The 20,263-nt window shown below is 39.2% G+C and overlaps 1 protein-coding gene across 8 annotated transcripts in view; it reads left to right on the plus strand.

Moving 5' to 3' along the window:
• The window catches only part of cald1b (caldesmon 1b), a 36,857-nt gene that overhangs the window by 11,641 nt on the left and 4,953 nt on the right, over nucleotides 1–20,263 (plus strand). For 3 of the 8 annotated variants that reach the window (XM_066649480.1, XM_066649482.1, XM_066649481.1), the window contains exons 2-14: nucleotides 3,329–3,436; nucleotides 10,706–10,846; nucleotides 11,644–12,100; nucleotides 12,490–12,534; nucleotides 12,634–13,308; nucleotides 14,150–14,191; nucleotides 14,293–14,363; nucleotides 14,734–14,992; nucleotides 15,199–15,336; nucleotides 16,130–16,173; nucleotides 16,258–16,333; nucleotides 16,462–16,605; nucleotides 17,077–17,244. In XM_066649480.1, the coding sequence (XP_066505577.1) occupies nucleotides 3,363–3,436; nucleotides 10,706–10,846; nucleotides 11,644–12,100; nucleotides 12,490–12,534; nucleotides 12,634–13,308; nucleotides 14,150–14,191; nucleotides 14,293–14,363; nucleotides 14,734–14,992; nucleotides 15,199–15,336; nucleotides 16,130–16,173; nucleotides 16,258–16,333; nucleotides 16,462–16,605; nucleotides 17,077–17,244 (2,334 nt within the window). In that variant the 5' untranslated portion in view covers nucleotides 3,329–3,362. Of the gene's footprint in view, nucleotides 1–3,328; nucleotides 3,437–10,705; nucleotides 10,847–11,643; nucleotides 12,101–12,489; nucleotides 12,535–12,633; nucleotides 13,309–14,149; nucleotides 14,192–14,292; nucleotides 14,364–14,733; nucleotides 14,993–15,198; nucleotides 15,337–16,129; nucleotides 16,174–16,257; nucleotides 16,334–16,461; nucleotides 16,606–17,076; nucleotides 17,245–20,098; nucleotides 20,206–20,263 lie in introns of all 8 variants that reach the window. The other 5 variants (XR_010795960.1, XM_066649484.1, XM_066649483.1 and 2 more) reach the window with 5 other exon arrangements.

Here is a 20,263-nt window from a genome sequence, read left to right on the forward strand (position 1 = left end):
GAAATATACAGTCTATAACTGTAGAACTACAAAGTGATCCTGTATGATCAGTGGAGCTGAGAGAATGCACAGAGAATGGACCACGTATTTGCAGAAAAACAGAGTTAGTCATAATGCTATGGCTGATTTGTTTTGTTCTGTTATACTTAATGTATCATTTAGCTAATGTAAGGGTGCCCTTAGCTGCCCTCAGCATGGTAGATTGGGCTTTGAATCCCTGCCTAAGCAGCCACCCCAAGCAACACCAACGAGCCTCTTGGCACAACTCTTAGCGCTTTCCTTAGTTCAATGCTTTTTAATAACTTTTAACCTGGTTCGAGTTAAGTGTTATGTGTCAATAAAAAAACCCTCACACCCTCCCTGCCAAAACAGATCAGCTCTCTGCTGACAGAAGTGACATTTTTGGGAGTGGGCTATATGTCACCTAAACACTGCTCTGGCCCGCTCTCCGGGTCACTGAGGCACAAACAGCCCAAATCCTGCACATGCGGAGGCTCTCTGGAGCACAGCCACAGACTTGAGCCCATAGTCCTGCGGCTGGACAGTGGCCAAGGCAAACAGGCCCAGAGTTCTGTGGCGTCCACTCACCAGGCAGCTGCCTGCTCCACTCCAAGCTCCAGAAATCTATACATGTGGAGCAGACACTAGAGCACAGACCAGGCATTGTGTCACACTGAGCTTAATTGTTCCCTTGTAGATGCAGCTGTATGCTGATGTAGGATGGAGGTCTGTGAGTCGTTAAGGCAGGACTGAGTTCCTCAATCATATACTCTTGCCTGATGTGACAGAGCGTCACAATGGATGCCATAAACAGAATTAGAGCCAGTAGATTCTCCATGGAATCTGAGAAAACGGGTGGAATAACCTTGTGAGTTACTGACTGGCTTTTTCATTGAATGGGGAGTTTTTGAAATATTAATCAACTTTTCTATGTTGTGACGTATTGCTGATATGTCTCCTTCCAAGGGCGTAGAATTAGCCTGGACAGAAGTGCTGTGTCCCCACCAATATTCAATATCACATGAGTCTCTGTAGTCTGGTTGTGAGCAGCACCAAAACTGTAAGGAAAACTTTACAGTCATAAGCGAGTATTACTGTGCAAGACTCAGGTGCATCGTGGGTGTCAAAAGCAAGTGAGGAGGGCAACAAAAATAAGAAGGGGGGCGTGAGCTATTTTTCAAAGGAACGTGTAAGTCACTTAAAATCAGGTTCACTAATGAAATGAGTCTATCATAATAACAGCAGGCTAAAATCGTCTGTAGCTGTGAATAACATGGTTTAGGAATTACCTGCACAATAAACTGCTGGGAGTCTCTTAAAAACAGAGACGCTAATCCTCCTGCTTTTCCACTACTGGGACAGTGATGAAAATAGAGCTGGCTAATTTGATCATAAATCTTATTGTTTTCTTTAGTATTTCTGCATCTTTACTAGAATGATATTCCAGCCTGATTGCTGGATTATCTTCAGTGAGTATGAACCCGTTTTCCCATTGAATTTAAGCATGATGCTTAACAGAACAAGTTTGGACATGTATACACTTTTACTGTTTGCCTGACATAATTATTAGTTATGTGTTCTTTACTCTATATGGTGAGACGGTGTGACAGTGGCTGTGAAAGCTCAGGCCAAAGCAAGGCCTTTTTTAGATGAATAGGCTGATAGCGTGTAGAGGGCAATGAGCAAAATGCTCCCCCCATTAAAAAACAATCATTGTTGATTTTGTCTCACTTTGGATGCATCAACACTCATTTATTTGTAAGGGAAGGAAAGCAAATTATCTTATTGTTTAGCCAATGGATCCCTGCAGTTAAAATGTACACTTCCCTAAGCTCTGGAGCTGAGAAAATACATTCTGCAACATTCAGAAATGCACAGGAAACTCAGGCTGTAAACACCAATGCACACACGCACTGGTGATTTATTTTTATTGGGTTTTCTAAGCCAGAACGTCTGGAAGTGGAGTGTTTTTGTTGGGATCTCTTTTCCCTTTCTCCACTGACCTGGACACGTCAGATATTGCATTTGCAGACCAAGCAGAACATATGCTTTGTGTTGTCCCTCTGCGGCCGTATGTGTTCAACTGCGCTGTCCCCATGGCCTTCAGTATCCTCACAGAAACCTTAAACACATTGCTGACCTCAGTGTGGGGGAACTAACTTCACTGCACTGGTTTCTCTACCTCAACTAATTTCAGATTATACATGGCTCAATATTTAACTAATGACTTCAGGTGTGATGCATGGGGGACAATGTAAATTCCAGTTAAAATCTAGTTCACTGGTTCTATAATACGTTAGCATTATAAAAGTCACTGAATAATACATTACAGCAACTTAAGTTTGGAAACACTTTTCTGTCTTTGTTTATAAGGTTTCATGACACCTACATAAGCCTTTGTTGGATTTATAATTAGGGATCATATATGCCACTCGCAGCTTAGAGACACTGGACACAGCTCTTTCCACTTTGCAAAGTGACTGGGGTATTTAAATACCTACAGTAGACATTCGACACTGAAGCATGTTGACTTTGGCTCATGCACTTGGCTGCTTTTAGCATAAAGAGAAAATAATGTGCATTTGTACATGTGAATTTTATATTTATTTATTTATTTTTTTTTGGGGGGGGGGGGGTGTTGTTTACAACAGACAGTAAGAAAGAGGGAGGTGATCATGATGATAATGGTAATGATGATGACAGCTATGTCCACATAAGCTTAAACGAACTGAACAGCACAAGAAATAAAGAGAGATTGATGAAGGGAGTGAGAGATGATGAGAGAAGCTGTGGGAGTGTGTAGAGTTTGCCTTTTCTGGTAGTGGTTAAAGGCAAATTGACGTGTAGGGAGTTCTGAATAGACCAGACAATGAGAGAGTTTAGTGCTGGATCACAACTCACATTGCCTGTACTGTATTTTATTGTAGGGAAGGGTGCTGTATTATACTGTACTGTACAATAGTGTAGTGTTATGTACTGTAATTTAGTGTACTGCACATTATTGCATTTTACGAGGCTTTAGGGTGTAATATATTATAGTATATAGATTATACTATATTAGACTGGACTAAACTGTATTGTATGTACTGTGCATAACTGTGTATGGTCCTGTAATGCACTGCAGTGTACTGTACAGCAGTTTGCTATAATCTGTTGTACTGTACTGCTGTGAACTGTATTGTAGTGTAATGCCATGTCCTGGTATACTATACCACTATAATACACTATAATATACCAGTGTTCTATACTATGGTGTAATGTGTTTTTACTGTAATGTACTGTACTACAATGTTCTATACTAAATGTACTGATTTGTATTTTATCTCAGTGAGAACACTAGAAGAGGTTGTGTGTGAGACGCCATGGATGATGAATTTGAGCGCCGCAGAGAACTCCGCAGACAGAAACGAGAAGAGATGCAGAGAGAAGCAGAGAAGTAAACCACATATGCACACGTGCACGCACACACACACACACACACACACACACACACACACTATACTTGCCCCTAATGTATTATATAACCATGCAACATGACATTGGAATATTACAAATCAAACCCGTGGCAAGATCTTGGAGAATGAACATTCTACCTGCCTCTTTATTATAAGCCGTCTTTAGTGTTCATTCCACCAGAGAAAGGAAAATATACTCCAAGATGTATGGTTAATATAAACAAATATATTAAGCAAATATTACAAGTATTAACAAGCTTGCATATCTGCAAAGGAAAGCTATGACTAATTATGACTGCATATTATTAATTATATTTTTTTGAGGTCTAATCCTAACTAATCATAACCTTGATTTTTAAGACTAATCAAAAAATAATTTCAACTTTAAATATGTAATATGACTTATTTCAGGACTTTCATATGCTTTAGTAAATTATGGCTCATTGCACAGCTCTCTCTCTCTCTCTCTCTCTCTCTCTCTCTCTCTCACACACACACACACACTCTCACTCTCACTCTCTCTGACATTCAAGCCAATATGAACAGGCCAATAGTGGTTGTGTCCAAACAGCTGTCTCTCTGCTTGTTTCTCTTCCTTATAAAGGTTGCTGCATCTATGTATCTCGCCCTCCAAGTTTTACTAGAGCCCTGCTTCTACAGAGGAGTGTTACAGTATTAAACCAGAGGCAAAAACTGCTACTGTGTTAAAATATATTTTACAGTGTGTGTGTACATAAACACATATGTTATATTTAGACTAAATAATTTTAGCACTAGAGAAGTGGGACACTTATTTTTGTAATGTTCAAATGCAGCAAAATTAATAAAATACAGACATTGTTAAGCATCCCAGCATCAAATAAACTCTCTGCTCATGCCAAGTACAGGTGATACATTACTGGATAGCAGGTTGAAATATAAGTCAGATCTAATAATTATTTAAAACATGTTCATCTGTGAAATGTAGTCCAGAATAATGTAATATCACATGGGAAAACTGCATCAGGGCTAGGGCCAGCATTTCTGGACTGTTGTGTATCACTGTCAGTCAGTGGCTATGTATTTACTCTGAGCTTATTTAATTCAGATTAGAGTCAGACTCGTCCAGGCTCATTTGTTTTTTTTGGTGAAAATTGCATGTCATGTGGCATGTCAGACCTCCATTTATCACAGGAGGCTTGTGGAAATGCTTTCCTGCTGTCAATATTTACATGTTTTTCATAATCGAATAAGTCACAGACATTGAACAGCACCATATATTTAGAGCACATGCAAAGACTTTTTCCTGAAATCTAAAAAGGTACTGGGAGTGTGTTTGATTGTTGCTTGTGCTAGGATTACGCACAGTGTTTATAGCAGGAGATGAATCACTCTTTGTAAACGACAACGTGATGTGTCTCTCTCTCTCTCTCTCTCTCTCTCAGCCTGGGGTTGCTCCTTCCTTCTACAAATCCCAAAATCCAGCAGGCCTTATATGGTCGGGCAGGCAGTTGTGTACAGTTCAGGATGACAGATACACCAGTGCTGTGTTCGTGTGTGTATGTCTAAGTGGGGATACGTATCAGCCACTGCTGTATTTACCCAAGGGAGCATATTCCACACAGAACCGTTCTTGTGAATGTGTAGGTGTTTGAGTAGTTGATAGCAGCTGAGTGGAAGATGTAGGAGGGCCCATTATTTGACCAAAATAAGGCAGTATATTTAAACATTTCTAAAGTAAGAACAACACTATGATTTTTGTACGACACAGTGGTAATACATGTGCTTTCATTTCATTGGTTGAATGAAAGAAGCTGGTTTCATTTTCTGCTTCTCATGATCCACTTCTGGAAACTCTTTTTTAAAATTTTACATTTTTTTCTTCATGCAAGTGGATTATTGTCAGCCTACACTCCTCAGTAACAACTCCAGAAGAAAAAGTGCTTAATGGCTGGTTTGAGTAGAGGGTAAATAAATGAAAGTTGGACTCTGATTTAGCACAGTACTGTAAATGTAGTATGTGGGTGGGTAACGCGCACTTCTCTGTCCTTGGCAGAATTTCAGGTGCTGATGCTTTAATAAGGCCCATGCTCCTTCTCTCTTACTCCTTTCCACTGTAGCTGTCGAGTAACACTCATTCCTACACACACACCATCCGGCTTTCACCCTCGAGCCCTCTCACTGCCCAGAGTACAGCACTGCACCTACAGTACTAAAAGAAAACAGCTCACTAAAAATGTGCTCAGCTACAGAATCCGGCAGGATTTTATATGACACCCAGATTTAAAGGCACTTGCAATCTTATTTTACTGACACATCCATTACAACATACTCTGAGACTGAAGGTCTTCTCATTGAAATCATTCATGTGGATGTTAAAACATGAAGAGTATTGCAAAATCCTTTATTAGAGACAGGCTGCAGGAAGCTGTGTAATCATTATCCCAGCTGTGGCTTAGCAACACAGAATGTTATAAAGTTTGCAAATGATGTATACATTTTGTGTTCAAAATGAACAAATCTGTATGTTTGTAGAAGCTAGAACTGCACCAATCTATGTTTGGGTAAAATTGGCTCATATTGAGGTTCCCTTGAGGATATGATTGCATTCAGCAATGTGAGAATTTACAAAGTCACTTCACCACACTTCTCTCTCTCTCTCACTCTAACAGGACCTCACATGGAGATATTTCAATGCAGACATAATGACTGGGCACTTACACTGAGAACATTTTGAAGACATTATCTTATGTCTATATGTATATCTAGAGTAACATACAATGCTCACCATGTTGCAGAGCAGAGCAGCTGTAGTGTTGTCTTACTGGTGTTTTTCCCCAGGCAAAAAAATGAACCCTGGTCTGCTACACTAAAGCACTTCCTCCCTGTAAAATCTTTCAGAGAGAAGAGGGCAGGGGACAGAAACACATTTCTCATTACTCTCTTGGTTTTTGAACATTGGTCACAGAGTCACGGAGCATTTCTTTGTTGCTCATCTGTGATGAAAACAATAAACTCTCTGATACACAATGCAACCCCACGGTAATTCTGCACTAGGAGCTGGTTTGAGATATTGTGGGGTGGTTATGTGTTTGGACATTCAAGAGAGAAACTTTATGGAGATGGATAGGTCTCAAATCTTAACCATTCGGCTTCATGCAAGAACAAAACCTCAAGGCATTTCCACCACATTAATGTCTGTATAGTGAGGAAAAAGCTTTACAAAAGTTTATTGGAAACAGGAAGTATTCAGAGGGGATTTATCGATGAAAGTCCTTTTTTATGTCCTTCCAGCTCAAAGTACCCAAGCACTCTCATATCTGAACTCAGGATCACTTAAGGTCACATTTGTGTTATTGAGTAGGGCATCGCATAGGACTAAATAGAATTTCCAGTAAGTTATATACAGTTTATTTCCAGCTAATGTTGAAATAAACTGCTGATTACACTGAAAAATATACTATAAAATTCCAACAGATTATTGTCTAATAGGTGTACTAGATTATTGTAGTACATTACTTCACTGAAATTGAAGTCATCTCATAGCAATCATAAACTTATGCTACTCTGTAGCAATATTTTACATTTACATATTTACATTTACATACCTCTAAATATATTAATGTAAATGTAAATGTAATGTAAAAAATGGGCCATATATGGGCAAATGTTTATGGACAGCTGTCCTAATAAGTGAATTATGTTCATTTAAAATGCACCCTTTGCTGTAACAGTTGTTTAGCACCAAATTGTTTGTACCAATTGTATTGACTGGTATTGATTGAATTGCAGATTGAGAGGTGTTAAGCCTCCTCAGCATTAAGCTGTGGAGCAGTGAAACAGTGTTCTCTGGAGTGATGGACTGCAATACAATACAGTGTGGATGAGTTGGAGTTTATTGCTTCTGAGAAAGAGTGAAATCAAATTCCTACACTCTCAGATAAAAGGTACGGTAAAGGTACATTATTGTCACTAAAGGTACAAACAGTGTAAATGTACCTTTAAAGGTACAACAGTTGTTTTAAGTTCCTTAAAAGTATATTACATTCTCTTCTCCAGAAGGAGCAGTGATTATTTGTAGTCTTTCATTATAGAACTGTGTCAAATAAAAGAACATCCTGGAGTCCTGGAGATGAAACTGGGTGTATAAAACTTCTCCAAATAGAATATGGCACAGCTAGGTCCCTAATTAAAAGTATTAATATGTACCACTGAAGTCACCACCACAGTTACAGTTTTTCTGACAGTGTACAAAAGTCTCGACATCAGTATAAAGGAATTACAGTAAAAAGAAGTTTAATTTAAACTGCCAAATCCTGGCAGTAATCAAAACAGTGTTAAGTTTGAATTCTGTGGTAACCAAAAAAAATGATACATCTTTGTGGTCCATCCTTTGGTCGGCAGTGTCCTTGGAATCAGGTCAAACAACTGTGTGTGAACCACAAGATCATAAAGAGAACTGTTCCGGTAGGAATGGAATAACTCAACATTCATCACACCTGGCAGATGCCTAGAAACTAAGACATTATCCTCCTCATGGTCAACCCCTTTTCCCTTAGGACTGGGAAGAGGATCTGTACTGTGTTTTTCCCACAGTTCTCTTAGTCTGGCCTTCCCTGAGACACAGCTGCTTCTCTCCACAGCAGCAGGTCAAGGAAACTCCTCAGACACTGGAATGTTTTGACTGCTCTGTTTCTTTCAGGGCTAGAGACCCGGCCATGTTTCAGACTCTGACAAGAGAATCAGGGCCTTCGCTAAATTGCTTCCTTTCCCCACCCATTGGGTCAGTGTTATTGTGGGTGTTTGACAGACACGGTGCATGGATGTACAGTATGAGTACTTTGCACATATTTTCTCTCTTAGAAAATTGCGTGACTGTCTCTTTCGATGACCTCTCTGTATTAAAAATCCCAGAAAGCATGGGATCCTGTAGGATTTCCGTTCTTTTCTTTACCAGAACGATAAAGTGGACTTGTTGTCCCTGTTTTGAATCTTTCAACCATCCGCAACATCTGTAAATAATCAGCAGGGGAAGTGAAGGGAGGGAGGGGGTGATCGTACCCGTTCTCTATCAATGGGCCATTTCAAATGCACTTTTCTTTGCCTGATAAACACTGGCATGCCATGGCAAACTGAAGCCAGACCAGACCCACCCAGCACACCAACTTTAACTGGAAATGAATGGTCCTGTCCACTACACTTATTGATTTTGTCTGAGTGAAAGAGAAACAGCTGCGAGAATTATGGTTTAGGCAAAAATTGACTCCTCGTTCTTGGCTAAAAATAAGCAAATTCACCATTATTTCACTTTTCAAATGGCTTTCTTTCTGGTTCCATATTTGAGATTTTCTTGCAGGGTTTGGATGTACCAAAAGCATTCAGAAACTGCATTCAGTCTCTTTTGAAAAGGCTGTATTCAGGAATTATTTAAAAAGAAAAAAAGGAATTATAAATAAATAAATTAATAAATGTTATGAAATAATATTAATGAAATATTTACTTAATAAATTATTCAAGTATATATACATTTTAAAATAATAGCAGATTAGTTTAATTAAAACTAACAGTGGAACACAACCTCATCCTTCATAAAAGTAATCAATTTAACCCCTAAAAATTCATCAAGCTCATCAGAAGGTCATATTTAGGAATTATATCCAGGCATAATCCCCTAATGCCTTAAAAAGGTGTTCAGATGTAACTCTAAATCTTTATTCAAGCACTGCTCTATGTCTTATTCCCTTCATCGTTGTTAACTCAACGCAAGTTGATAGGATTGTTTCCATACCTTGCCCTATAGGTTTATGACATATGAAACCCTGACTGTCTGAATACTCAAATTTGATAAAGTCTTTGGAACACTATAAATTCAAAGTGTAAATGCTCTGTCACAATGACTGCTTACGTTGCTCATGACAATTCTTCTAGCAAAAACACCATGTTAGCGGGCATGTTAAGGGTAAACACTGAATTTTTACTGGAGGGGCATTTAACACAGATTTATTGCTGACTTAATTCGGCAAAAAGTTTGATGTTATATTTATACTTTATATATGAATGGCAATAATACATCATTCACAAACCCATATCTGTATCACCACATAATGCCCATTTAATTACAATGCTAATCAATATATATTTGTCTTTCTGTTTCATGAATATATTCAATGTATAAACAGTAGAGTGTCTCAGCAGTAAGGAGAAGTTTGAAAAATCAAATGTTGATCCAGACACATGTTGTGGGGAAAGGGGGCACCTGTTTGGCCATGGTTTCTGCCTGCCCCCAGAGATTGCGTCTAAAAATGGATCCCGATCTTTTTAATGGGGGTTTACTCACTAATGAGAATTACAGCCTGATATAGGTAATGCCTTAGGATTAATTCCATGCTAATCATACACAGATATTCATTCATTCATTATCTGTAAGTGCTTATCCAGTTCAGGGTCACGGTGGGTCCAGAGCCTACCTGGAATCATTGGGCACAAGGCGGAAACACACCCTGGAGGGGGCGCCAGTCCTTCACAGGGCAACACAGACAAACACACAGACACATTCACTCACACCTACGGACACTTTTGAGTCACCAATCCACCTACCAATGTGTGTTTTTGGACTGTGGGAGGAAACCGGAGCACCCGGAGGAAAACCACGCGGACACGGGGAGAACACACCAAACTCCTCACAGACAGTCACCCGGAGCGGGAATCAAACCCTCAACCTCCAGGTCCCTGGAGCTGTGTGACTGCAACACTACCTGCTGCGCCACCGTGCCACCCTATACACAGATATGTAAACATAAAACAACCCACAAGGTTCTCATGTATGTGTGTCTGTGTAATGTGCTGTTTTATATCCACACAGTTTACATTTTACCTCCATGTTATGAGTTATGACTTTCCTGTACATACTCATACAGTCCTATCTAAGGGTGCTGTTTTGTGTGTTTGTTATGTTTTGTTTTTCCTCCTCAGACTCATGATTGGACAGTTGTTAAACAGTTAAAACCTTTTAGGGCAATGCTTTAAACCCAGTCAAGTTCTTCCTTAGCTCATCCCATTTACCTAATACCAGTGATATATGAATAACAAACCAGTCACTGCCTTAAATATAGCAGGTAGCACAAGCTAAATATACTTTGTAGTGTTATTTGTGCTTAATGCTAGGAACTGTCTGGAACTTTTAATACAATCTAAAAGACCTTCCTCTATATACTATGCTAATACACAGAAAAAAAGCATCACTCAGCATATCTACCTCACTTTCTGTCCAGGATGAGCTGTTCAGCATTTGATGATGATGATGAAGAGGCTGCTAGAGAGAGAAGGAGACGAGCCAGACAAGAAAGACTGCGCAACATGGAGAATGAGGAGATTAGCAGCAGCACTGCCACCGAAATCAACAGCACGGACAGGTACAGAATCATTAAACCACCAGGAACATTCTCATAAAACACATCACTAATAACAGGTAGAGTTTCTCTGTAGAGTTTCCGTGTGATGTTAAAGTTAACCAAAAAGCTGTGCAGATGTGTAACTCATCAGAAAGTCATCAACACTCATGTGTCCACTATGTTGTTATAGGGAGGTCAATGAGATGACTTTCCCTTTAATAAAATACAGGGCAGAAAATGACAGGCTTTTGTGTCACAGATATAGAGGATGTTATGATACATTATCTTAACAACTTTCTAAATATTTCTGTCTGAGAGTGTAATAAAATCCTGTAACGTAACGCCGAGCTCATGTGTTCACCGCGGTGGAAGAAGTTTAAGTCACAAACGACGTGAGTGTGTTCCAATTCTGCTCTCAGCTCTTCAGCTGTTAAAAGACTTTAACCCTCATGCCCTTTTCTTCTCACTTTTAAACAACGTAGCTAATCAAAGTGCACCCTTTACGTCGTGGGTTTATAGCAAGAATTGGAAGGTGGAAAGTACACATAAAGGCTCATAACACTCAATCTACCACTAATGTCTGATGCTAACAGTCATTAGCTTCACTGTCTGCATGTAATCTAGCCAAACCTCAGTCTACAAAACAAGTTGCTGAATGGTTTGCAGTACACACGATGGTTTACAACAAATACAAACAGAGTTCTCTTACAGTCATAGATTTATGACTATGTTAACTAGACCTGCATCTGTAAGTATATCTGATTATGTTGTTGTTGGCACATCTATCCTTACAATGATCCCATTTATCTCTTTGTCAGTGTGAAAGAGGCAGGTTTTACAACTCTGATTACAAGCCAAGCATCTAATGATGATGACCAGGCTCTCCTGGACCGGCTGGCCAAGCGAGAGGAGCGCAGGCAGAGGAGGATGAAGGAGGCCATGGAAAGACAGAAAGAGTTTGACCCCACCATCACAGACGAAGACACCACTGTTACAGTGACCAGTGAAGACAGTCAGAGCCTCAGGAACCACCTGAGGGACACAGAAGTGGAGCCCACCACAAACGAGGTCAACTTCCACAGAATGGAAAAAAAAGAGGAGCAGAAAGAGGAGGAGGCAAAAGTGGAGGTGCAGGAGACAGCTGCAGAAAAGGTGGAGGAGCCTTTATCTCCATCAGGTGCAGAGGAACTGAAAGAGACACAAGAGGAGGAGAAAGACGAGAAGAAAGAGGAGGAACCAGAAGAGAAGCCTCAGAGATTGTACCTCAGAGAACAGGTCATTTGTCTACAGAACAGGTCCCCCACAGGGAGGCAGTCATGTTTAACATATATTTAGTACATAATCTCTAACACATCCAGGCCACTAGGTGTCATTGTAACAGGTGTCAAGTAGCATGAAGAAAATATGCTCCATAGAGTGGGTCCCTGCACAAGTGGGCATCCATACTGAAACTTGATGTAATGACACATCATTGCTCTCTGGCACATCAAGCTCATTAGGTGTCAGTATAATGACTTTTTAATAGTGTGAAGAAAAGACATTGAATATAATGACGGATTGTTCCTTTAAGACAAAACAGTTTAATAGAATGTGGTTTTGTGGCATGGGTTTTCTTAATGAATTTCAACTTTAAATATAATGTAGATTAATTTTTGTTTCTACAGGTATCTACAGAAGAAAAAAACAAAGAACTAATCTCCAGAAGTGAGGTATGGGTGTGTTATTATTCATTTTATGGGCTCCTGATGGATAATTGATAGGATGGAGTTTGAAGTAGTTACATAAAAAAATAATATTATATTTTGTAGGAAGAGTGTGAAGATCAAGCTGTGAGTGTTAAAATAGAGGCTGAGGAGAATACAGATAAAAGTCTAGAGAGTGCAGACTTAGAAAGGAAAGAGGCGCAAAAGGAAGATTTGCTACCAAAGGAACCAGTGACAGAGGAGGAAAAAGTAGAAGACACCAAGGAAGAACCTGTTATAACCAAGAGCAAAGAGGAAGAGAAGCTTATAAAGGAAGAAAAGCAGGTGGAGGAACAAAAAACAGTGAAGGAAGAAAAGCCAGTGGAGGAAGAAATGCCAGTGAAGGAGGAAAGGACAGTGAAGGAAGAAAAGACAGAGAAGCCCTCAGAAAAACCTGAAGAACCCCCAACCACTCCAAAGACCCTCATTCTAGAGAAACCTCCCCTGGAGAAAAAGGAATTGAAGAAACCGAAGCAAGAGGAAGAGAAACCACATATAGCAGAGAAGAAAGGTGAAGAAAAACCAGGCAGGTCAAAGCGAGAAGTAGAGGTGAAAGTTGAGCTCCCTAGGAAAGATGTGGAAAAACCTGCCGTGAAAGCGCCTGAGGAGAAACCGGGTCTGAAGAAGCCTGAAGAAAAAACGCAAGTCACAAAAAAGGATATTGAAGAAAAACCAAAATGGAAGAAGGAGGCTGAAGAAAAACAAAAAGCAAAGACTGAAGAAAATGTTAAACCCAAGGAGGTATTCTCCTTCCAGTCTGGGTGTGAGCTCTGCAGGTCACTAGTTCACTCGCTGGGTCTTTTCCACGCTTTTGTACTGTGTTTAAAAATATTCATATTCACAAAGTGTCTGTCTGTGCAATTAAAGGGGAACAATGCTGAAATTTCTTCATCATTTTTATTATTGAGGTTATAGATATTTTTAACATAAAAATTGATTATAAGATGTGATAGAAACCTGATATTACAATTTTTACAACACTATTAATAATCATTTTTTAAAACTAGACAAAATACTCATGAACATAAACATCCTTTATATGTTCCAGTATGTCCTGGTGATAATGATAGAGGCAGAGAAATTTTTGTCATTTTATTTTTATAGAATTGAGCATCTTCCATCAAACTAGTCATACTGGCATTTTTACTCGTTTAATTTTATTCATTTGTTTATGAGGAAATTTAGGGAAATTGGTGGAATTCCTCTTTAAACACAGACCTCACAGGCTTGGTCACCTCATTGGCTTGATGTTTGCTCACACTGCCATTATTAAGAACGGCTTGGTGCTGTGAGTTTGCTGTTTGTTTGCCTTGAGTTTGCTTTTTGAGCCAAGGCTGATGTGCTATAGGGTTTGAAGTCAGAAGAAATTCAATGTATTCTGGCATTTTAAGCATGCATTTTCCACATTTGCGCATTAGAATAATTACATCAAATTAACCCCAAATAGGAGTAGCTAGTACAGCAATAATTGTACCCAAAATCTGTTCCTACAATTGGCTATTACTTAGAGTTTGTTTTGGCCATTTCTGACTTCTACCTGTTTATTTTTATAACAGCTGAGTACTCTTTTATTTTATTGTAGGTTGTGGAGGAAAAGCCCAAACCGTTCTTTTTACGTGATAAAGTAAGCTGTCTATGATTTGAAACATTTTTACCCTGAGAAACAGCTCAGTATCACTTTCAGTTTCACTGTCTACTTCTCCATGTTTATCTCCACTTGAGCAGAAAGAACCAGTGAAGCAGCAGAATGAAGAAGATACTGCAGCTAAATTGAGGAAACCTGAGAAGCCATTGGGGTAAAAGTGATTATGATTTGAGAAAGGTTATACAGTAAAAAAATCAAGAGTTTCCCAGTTTAGTTGATTTTAAGAAACTCAAGAATTTACAAACATCAATAATTTTACATGAAACTCTTAACGAAGATCTGGAGACATTAATTTTATTTGAGAATTATTGAGTCTAATCAGAGTCTTAAATTCCTGCTGTGGTGGCTTTCACCTTATTTCACACAAAAACCCTGCACACAAAACCAATTCTAATAGTTCATTGGTGTGAGGGATTTTCAGTTTGATAAGTACTATAATATTATGCGTTATACAGTTTATATAGGTACGGTACATTTTTAATCGTACATAATTGTAAATGTGTGTGTATCTGTGTGTGTAGCCGTTTTGGGCTGCGTTCTGCTGAGGAGGAGAAGAAAGACACCAAGGTCAAGCAGGAGGCCGAGCGTAAGCTGGTGGAGCTGAAGAAGCGGAGAAATGAGACAGAGAGCGAGGAGTTTGAGAAGATGAAGCAGAAACAGCAGTCAGCTGAGGCCGAACTGGAAGAGCTAAAGAGGAAGAGGGAGGAGAGGAAGAAGATCCTGGAGGAAGAAGAAAAGCAGAAAAAACAAGAGCTGGCTGACAAGAAAGCCAAAGAAGAGGTATGCATATTTCAGAGACATGAAGCTTCTTAAAGAGTGTATGATCAAGCATGACAAGTGTCTGGACCTGATTCAACAAACACTGATGGCTTAACTGAAAGAAGGTCATTGAAAGTAATTTGTCCTGAACCGTGAACCATTTTTCAAAAGTGCAGTTAGAAGCGGCATTTCATTCTGAGATTCCTGACAGTCTTTCTTTTCTGCAGCAAGAGAGGCAGAAGATGAAGGAGGAGATTGAGCGCAGGAGGGCAGAGGCAGCGGAGAAGAAGCGCCAGAAAGAAGAGTCCTCTGAAGAGGGCAAGACGCCATTTAAATGCGTCTCTCCAAAAGGAGCTTCTACAAAGGTCAGATGTCCCTGACCTGACACTGCAGTGATGTACTAGCCTATATTTAGGTGCCTTACAAGGTGTTAACTGATACATATTTTACACCACTGGTCATTGACTTTCCCTGACTGGAAAAATAATAGTGTTCATCAGTAAATAATTAAATTTGTAGTTTTACACAGGCTGAGCTTATAGACTGCATCTATACTGTAGGCTACATTTTTCCTACGGATGCCAACTTGCCATTTTGTCCCTGCCAGGTTTGCATGATGCAAAATTTTTGGCACTAATTGCGATTTTATTCTTAAATCTTAAAAAAGTTTATTCTTAAAAAAGTTTTAAACTGGAGTACTAGGACCACAGAAAATATACACTCATCAGCCATAATATAAAAATAACCGCCTTGTTTCCATGCTCATTGTCCATTGAATCAACTCTACTGACCATATAGATGCATTTTGTAGTTATGCAATTACACACTGTAGTCCATCTGTTGCTCTTGTCCCTTTTCACCCTCTCCGTCAGTGGTAGGGACCCCCACTGGACCACCGCACAGCAGCTGTTTTCTTAAATAATCCAATAATACTAAATTAGGTTGTAGCCATGATTTGAATATATATATATTTTCAATCTCACATCTGACATCACCCCCCAACCCCAGTTCACATGACCCACAGTGTGAATACCTCTATTACAGGTTAATATATTTAAATGTTGGTTTGTTAAAGACATACATTACATACTGTACAGTAAGTGTGTTGTGTGAGATCATATGTGTATTTATGTATATATTTCTGAATGGTTTGTACAGATTGGAGAGAAAGCTGAATTTTTGAATAAATCAGCCCATAAAACGTAAGTGCCTTATCTTTATGATGTGTCCTTGTTGCTCAGTAGATACTGCAGTAAATACCAGTAAAGACTCTTCAATATTTTTAGGACAGTGAAGGCACCACACACCCCAATCGTGTGTAAGATAGGCAACAGGCTGGAGCAGTACACTTCTGCTGTTCAGGTGAGGATAACAGACTTTTTGGACTGTAGATCATGTTTCAAATATGCCAGGACAAAGCAAAAGGATGGAAATGTAAAAAAACCCCATAAAATATATATTTAATAATACAGTTATTTATTTTAATCCAGACTAAAGACGTAAAATCTCCCAAGTCTCCAGTGAAGGACCTTCCAGTGGTAGAAGGGGTGCGTAACATTAAGAGCATGTGGGAGAAGGGTAACGTCCAGAGTCCTCCTCCTCCAGGACCCGCTGCCTCCCCTGCTGCCACCAAGGTACAGGACAATATCTGACCCAGGGCCACTATCAGCATGTAGTGTTAGGAAATAGCCATGAGCTGCCCCTAAACTGAACTAAATCTATATGTTGTGCACATTGGGTGAATCTTACAAATCAATGATGCTGAAGTTTATGAGATATTACAGATCTATCAGGGAATAAGTCTCATAGGTTTTTTTCTGATGGTGGTCCAGGTTTTGGATGGCTGTCAGTAGTAGCGTTTTTTAATCTCGGAACTTCTTCTTTTTAAATATTATTTAGATTGTATTATGTGTTATTATATTCATTCTACACATATTTCAGTTTTTTGGGGAACAACAGGAAGGCATTCAATGATAAGTAATACACAGCAGTTTTCTATTTATCATTGCTCCTTGCCAAGTGATCTCAAGATTTGCTCACCACTAAACAGGAAAGGCTGTTAGCTGTGGATACGTAAATAATAATAGTGGATTTTGCCTACGCAGGAAACAGCTGGACTGAACATCGGTGTGGCAGGACGCATCAACAGCTGGAAGACCAAAACTCCAGAGAGCAAGACCCCTGATACAAAGCCAGCTGAAGAAAAGCCCACTGAGACGAAAACTCCAGAGACAAAGACCCCTGCACCAGGAAAACTGGCAGGAGGCAAACCTGTGAGTACACAGTTCATTTATAAAATCAAGTTGTTGGTCTTATATATTTTAATATCTCACACCTAAAATGATCATTGTTCATGGGTTCTTTAGTAAAGAAAATGGTTTAATATAGAACCCTGAACATCCAAAGAACCTTCTGAATGATTAATGGGTTCTCTGCACAGTGAAAGGGTTCTTCAGATTGATAAAGAATGGTTTTATTGATCACTTTTCAGAAATTTGTTCTATATGGCACCATTATATTATAACAAGCTTGGCACTGTAACTGTAAAAGAAATCTTTTTGTGCAATATAGAACTTTTAGCACATTTTCACATGTGCACATAAACCTTTACACATTCAAAATGCTCTTTACGTGTTCATGGTTCGATGAAGAATCGTTTGTTTTACTAAAGAACCCTTGAAAAAACATCATTTTTAAGAGTATACATTATACTAATGATTCTTACATTTCTGTGAGGATTTGATGGCATCCAGTCGAGAGAAGGTTTGTGAGGTCAGGTAGCTATGTGGGATAATATGTTCTGGATTAAAAACACCACGTCCGCTCATCCCAAAGGAACTGGAATGAGTATCATCAGTCCAGAAAAAGCAGACCTGCTGCTCCCTAGACAAATGATAATATTCCCCTCCCCTCTATGGCATTGAGAATGGTGACTCATGTTTACCTGCTCCATGTGACCCTTTTAATTTTTAAAGGATTTGTATGAAAATTATACTGTATGTTTATGCACAATTGAGCATCTGTGTCCACAGTGGGGACACTCTGAGGTAGCTGAATTCACTCATCGTAAGTCGTGTCCACAAACGTTTGGCCATATTGTGTAATTCACATGTTGGAATGGAGTAGTAGTTTTGACCAGAGCATCTGTGAAAACAGTTACACATCACCATCTACTGGCCATGCAGAACTCGTCTCCTGAGAAGAAGATAAGCAGTAACTGGGAATCGATTTCTAACACCCGAAACACTATACCCTCTTTTCTCATCAGACAGATTGGCCCCAAAAAGCCTCACTGAGGATAGATGATAATGTATGTGGCAATCAGCTCAAGGTCAGGCACTTTAAGAGTTCGTGCTCTGTGGTCAGATGGCAGGGGTCCAACATTTCTCCCAGGCTTCTCCCCTTCTCTCCTCTCCCAGACTGTATTTCACACGTAGCCTATGTTTATTTTAAGCTACTCTTGCCATTAAAGATCACTTCTAGTGTAATGTCTCTAATGTACATACATTCAGATGTGAATGGAACTCTTAGTCCAGTCACTGTAGCTTTCTCCATTGATCATATTGACACTGGAGCTGGAGGACAGTCTCTGTGGACGTTAAACTAACCTGATACATGAACATTGTGTCCCCTGCCTGAAATGTAAACCTCATTTTCTCCAAACAGAGTTTCCTTTTAAATATCCACATTTGTTTTAGGAGAAGAACTACAGTGTCCTTAGATTCCTTAGATTGTCTTTTTATTCTCAGTAGGGAGAATATGCACCATTATAAATCATAGACTTTCATTTATTTGAATTTTCTATGAAAACACATGGCCATTAGGACCTCTCTCAGGGCTAGATCAGGCTAATCCAGCACTGTCTGATGGATATAGCTCAGAACCATAACCTCTCCATGGGGAACTACTCGGTTCGCCTCTGAATCTTGGTTTGAATAATGTAGGAGTGCCCTCTAGGGGTTAATAGTTTTAAACTGGAGTACTAGGACCACAGAAAATATACACTCATCAGCCATAATATAAAAATAACCGCCTTGTTTCCATGCTCATTGTCCATTGAATCAACTCTACTGACCATATAGATGCATTTTGTAGTTATGCAATTACACACTGTAGTCCATCTGTTGCTCTTGTCCCTTTTCACCCTCTCCGTCAGTGGTAGGGACCCCCACTGGACCACCGCACAGCAGCTGTTTTTTGGCCGTTGGATCTTTTTCTGTGCTGCAGTGATGTGTTAGAGTGTGTTGTATTGGTACAAGTGGGTCAGACACAGCAGTGTTTCTAGAGTTTTTAAACACCTCACCCATTGGCTGCTGTACTAGACACCTAGGTTATGGCTAAACTCAGAGATTGTAGCACATCTGTTGCTGCACAGTGTAGAATGTGTAGAAATGCGGAGGTGGCTTTAATGTAATGGCTGACTGGTGTACATATATGTAGTGCATACGATGTTAAGCTACAGAGATGGTTTATATGCAAAAGGCATTTTTAAAAAAATGCTTTTAAAAGTAACTTGTATATATTTTCCATTCCTCGATGCAGTGTTGTGCAAATATCAAAGGCAATACATTCACTTGTCTTATTTTAAGGTCAAGATCTACATTAAGACCAGCAGAGCTGTCATCATCATATAAAAAGTACAGAAAGCTTTTATCTTAATTTTGTCATGAGTCTGAAAAGGATGTGTAGCCTCTAAGAAGGATTTACTGAGAAAAATAAAAGACGGTAAAAGTGCAGAGTAAAATTTAAGAAATGATGAGTCTGAAATTGTAACCTGGGTCATTTGTATCATGAGGTTGGAAAATAAATCCCAGCACATTACGGTAAAAACTCAAAGTGAGTCTTTTGAAAATAATGTAATTGTAATAAATGCAAATTATTGCTTTTTGAGATTTAATATAATCTTGTGATAAATATAAATTTTCTACTTTCTTCTTAATCCTGAAAAATGACTTCACTTTCACGTAATTGCTGTTTTGAAGTAATTTGAAACAAAACAAATGGAATGACTGTCTCTGACATTTGCACACTGCTTTATATGCTTTGCCATTTTTGCTCCATTCCTTTTCATTTGTTTCTGTGAGGTTTTATAGCTTCATCTTAATCTCAAATCGTTTGTTTCTGTAGCTCTGAAAGCTGAATAACTTCTTCTTGGAAGTTTTCCACAGCTCTCCTTCATCCTGGTCTTTTGCTTTCTCTGTTTGCTGTTCCTCTCTCCTCTCTGGGCTGATGAGGTAAAGCTGCTGTCAGCTTCAAAAATATCTGGACAGTATGAGGGTCTTGGTTACAGGT

The sequence above is a fragment of the Hoplias malabaricus genome, chromosome 17 (assembly GCF_029633855.1).
Source record: "Hoplias malabaricus isolate fHopMal1 chromosome 17, fHopMal1.hap1, whole genome shotgun sequence".
In the NCBI taxonomy this organism is placed as follows: Eukaryota; Metazoa; Chordata; class Actinopteri; order Characiformes; family Erythrinidae; genus Hoplias; species Hoplias malabaricus.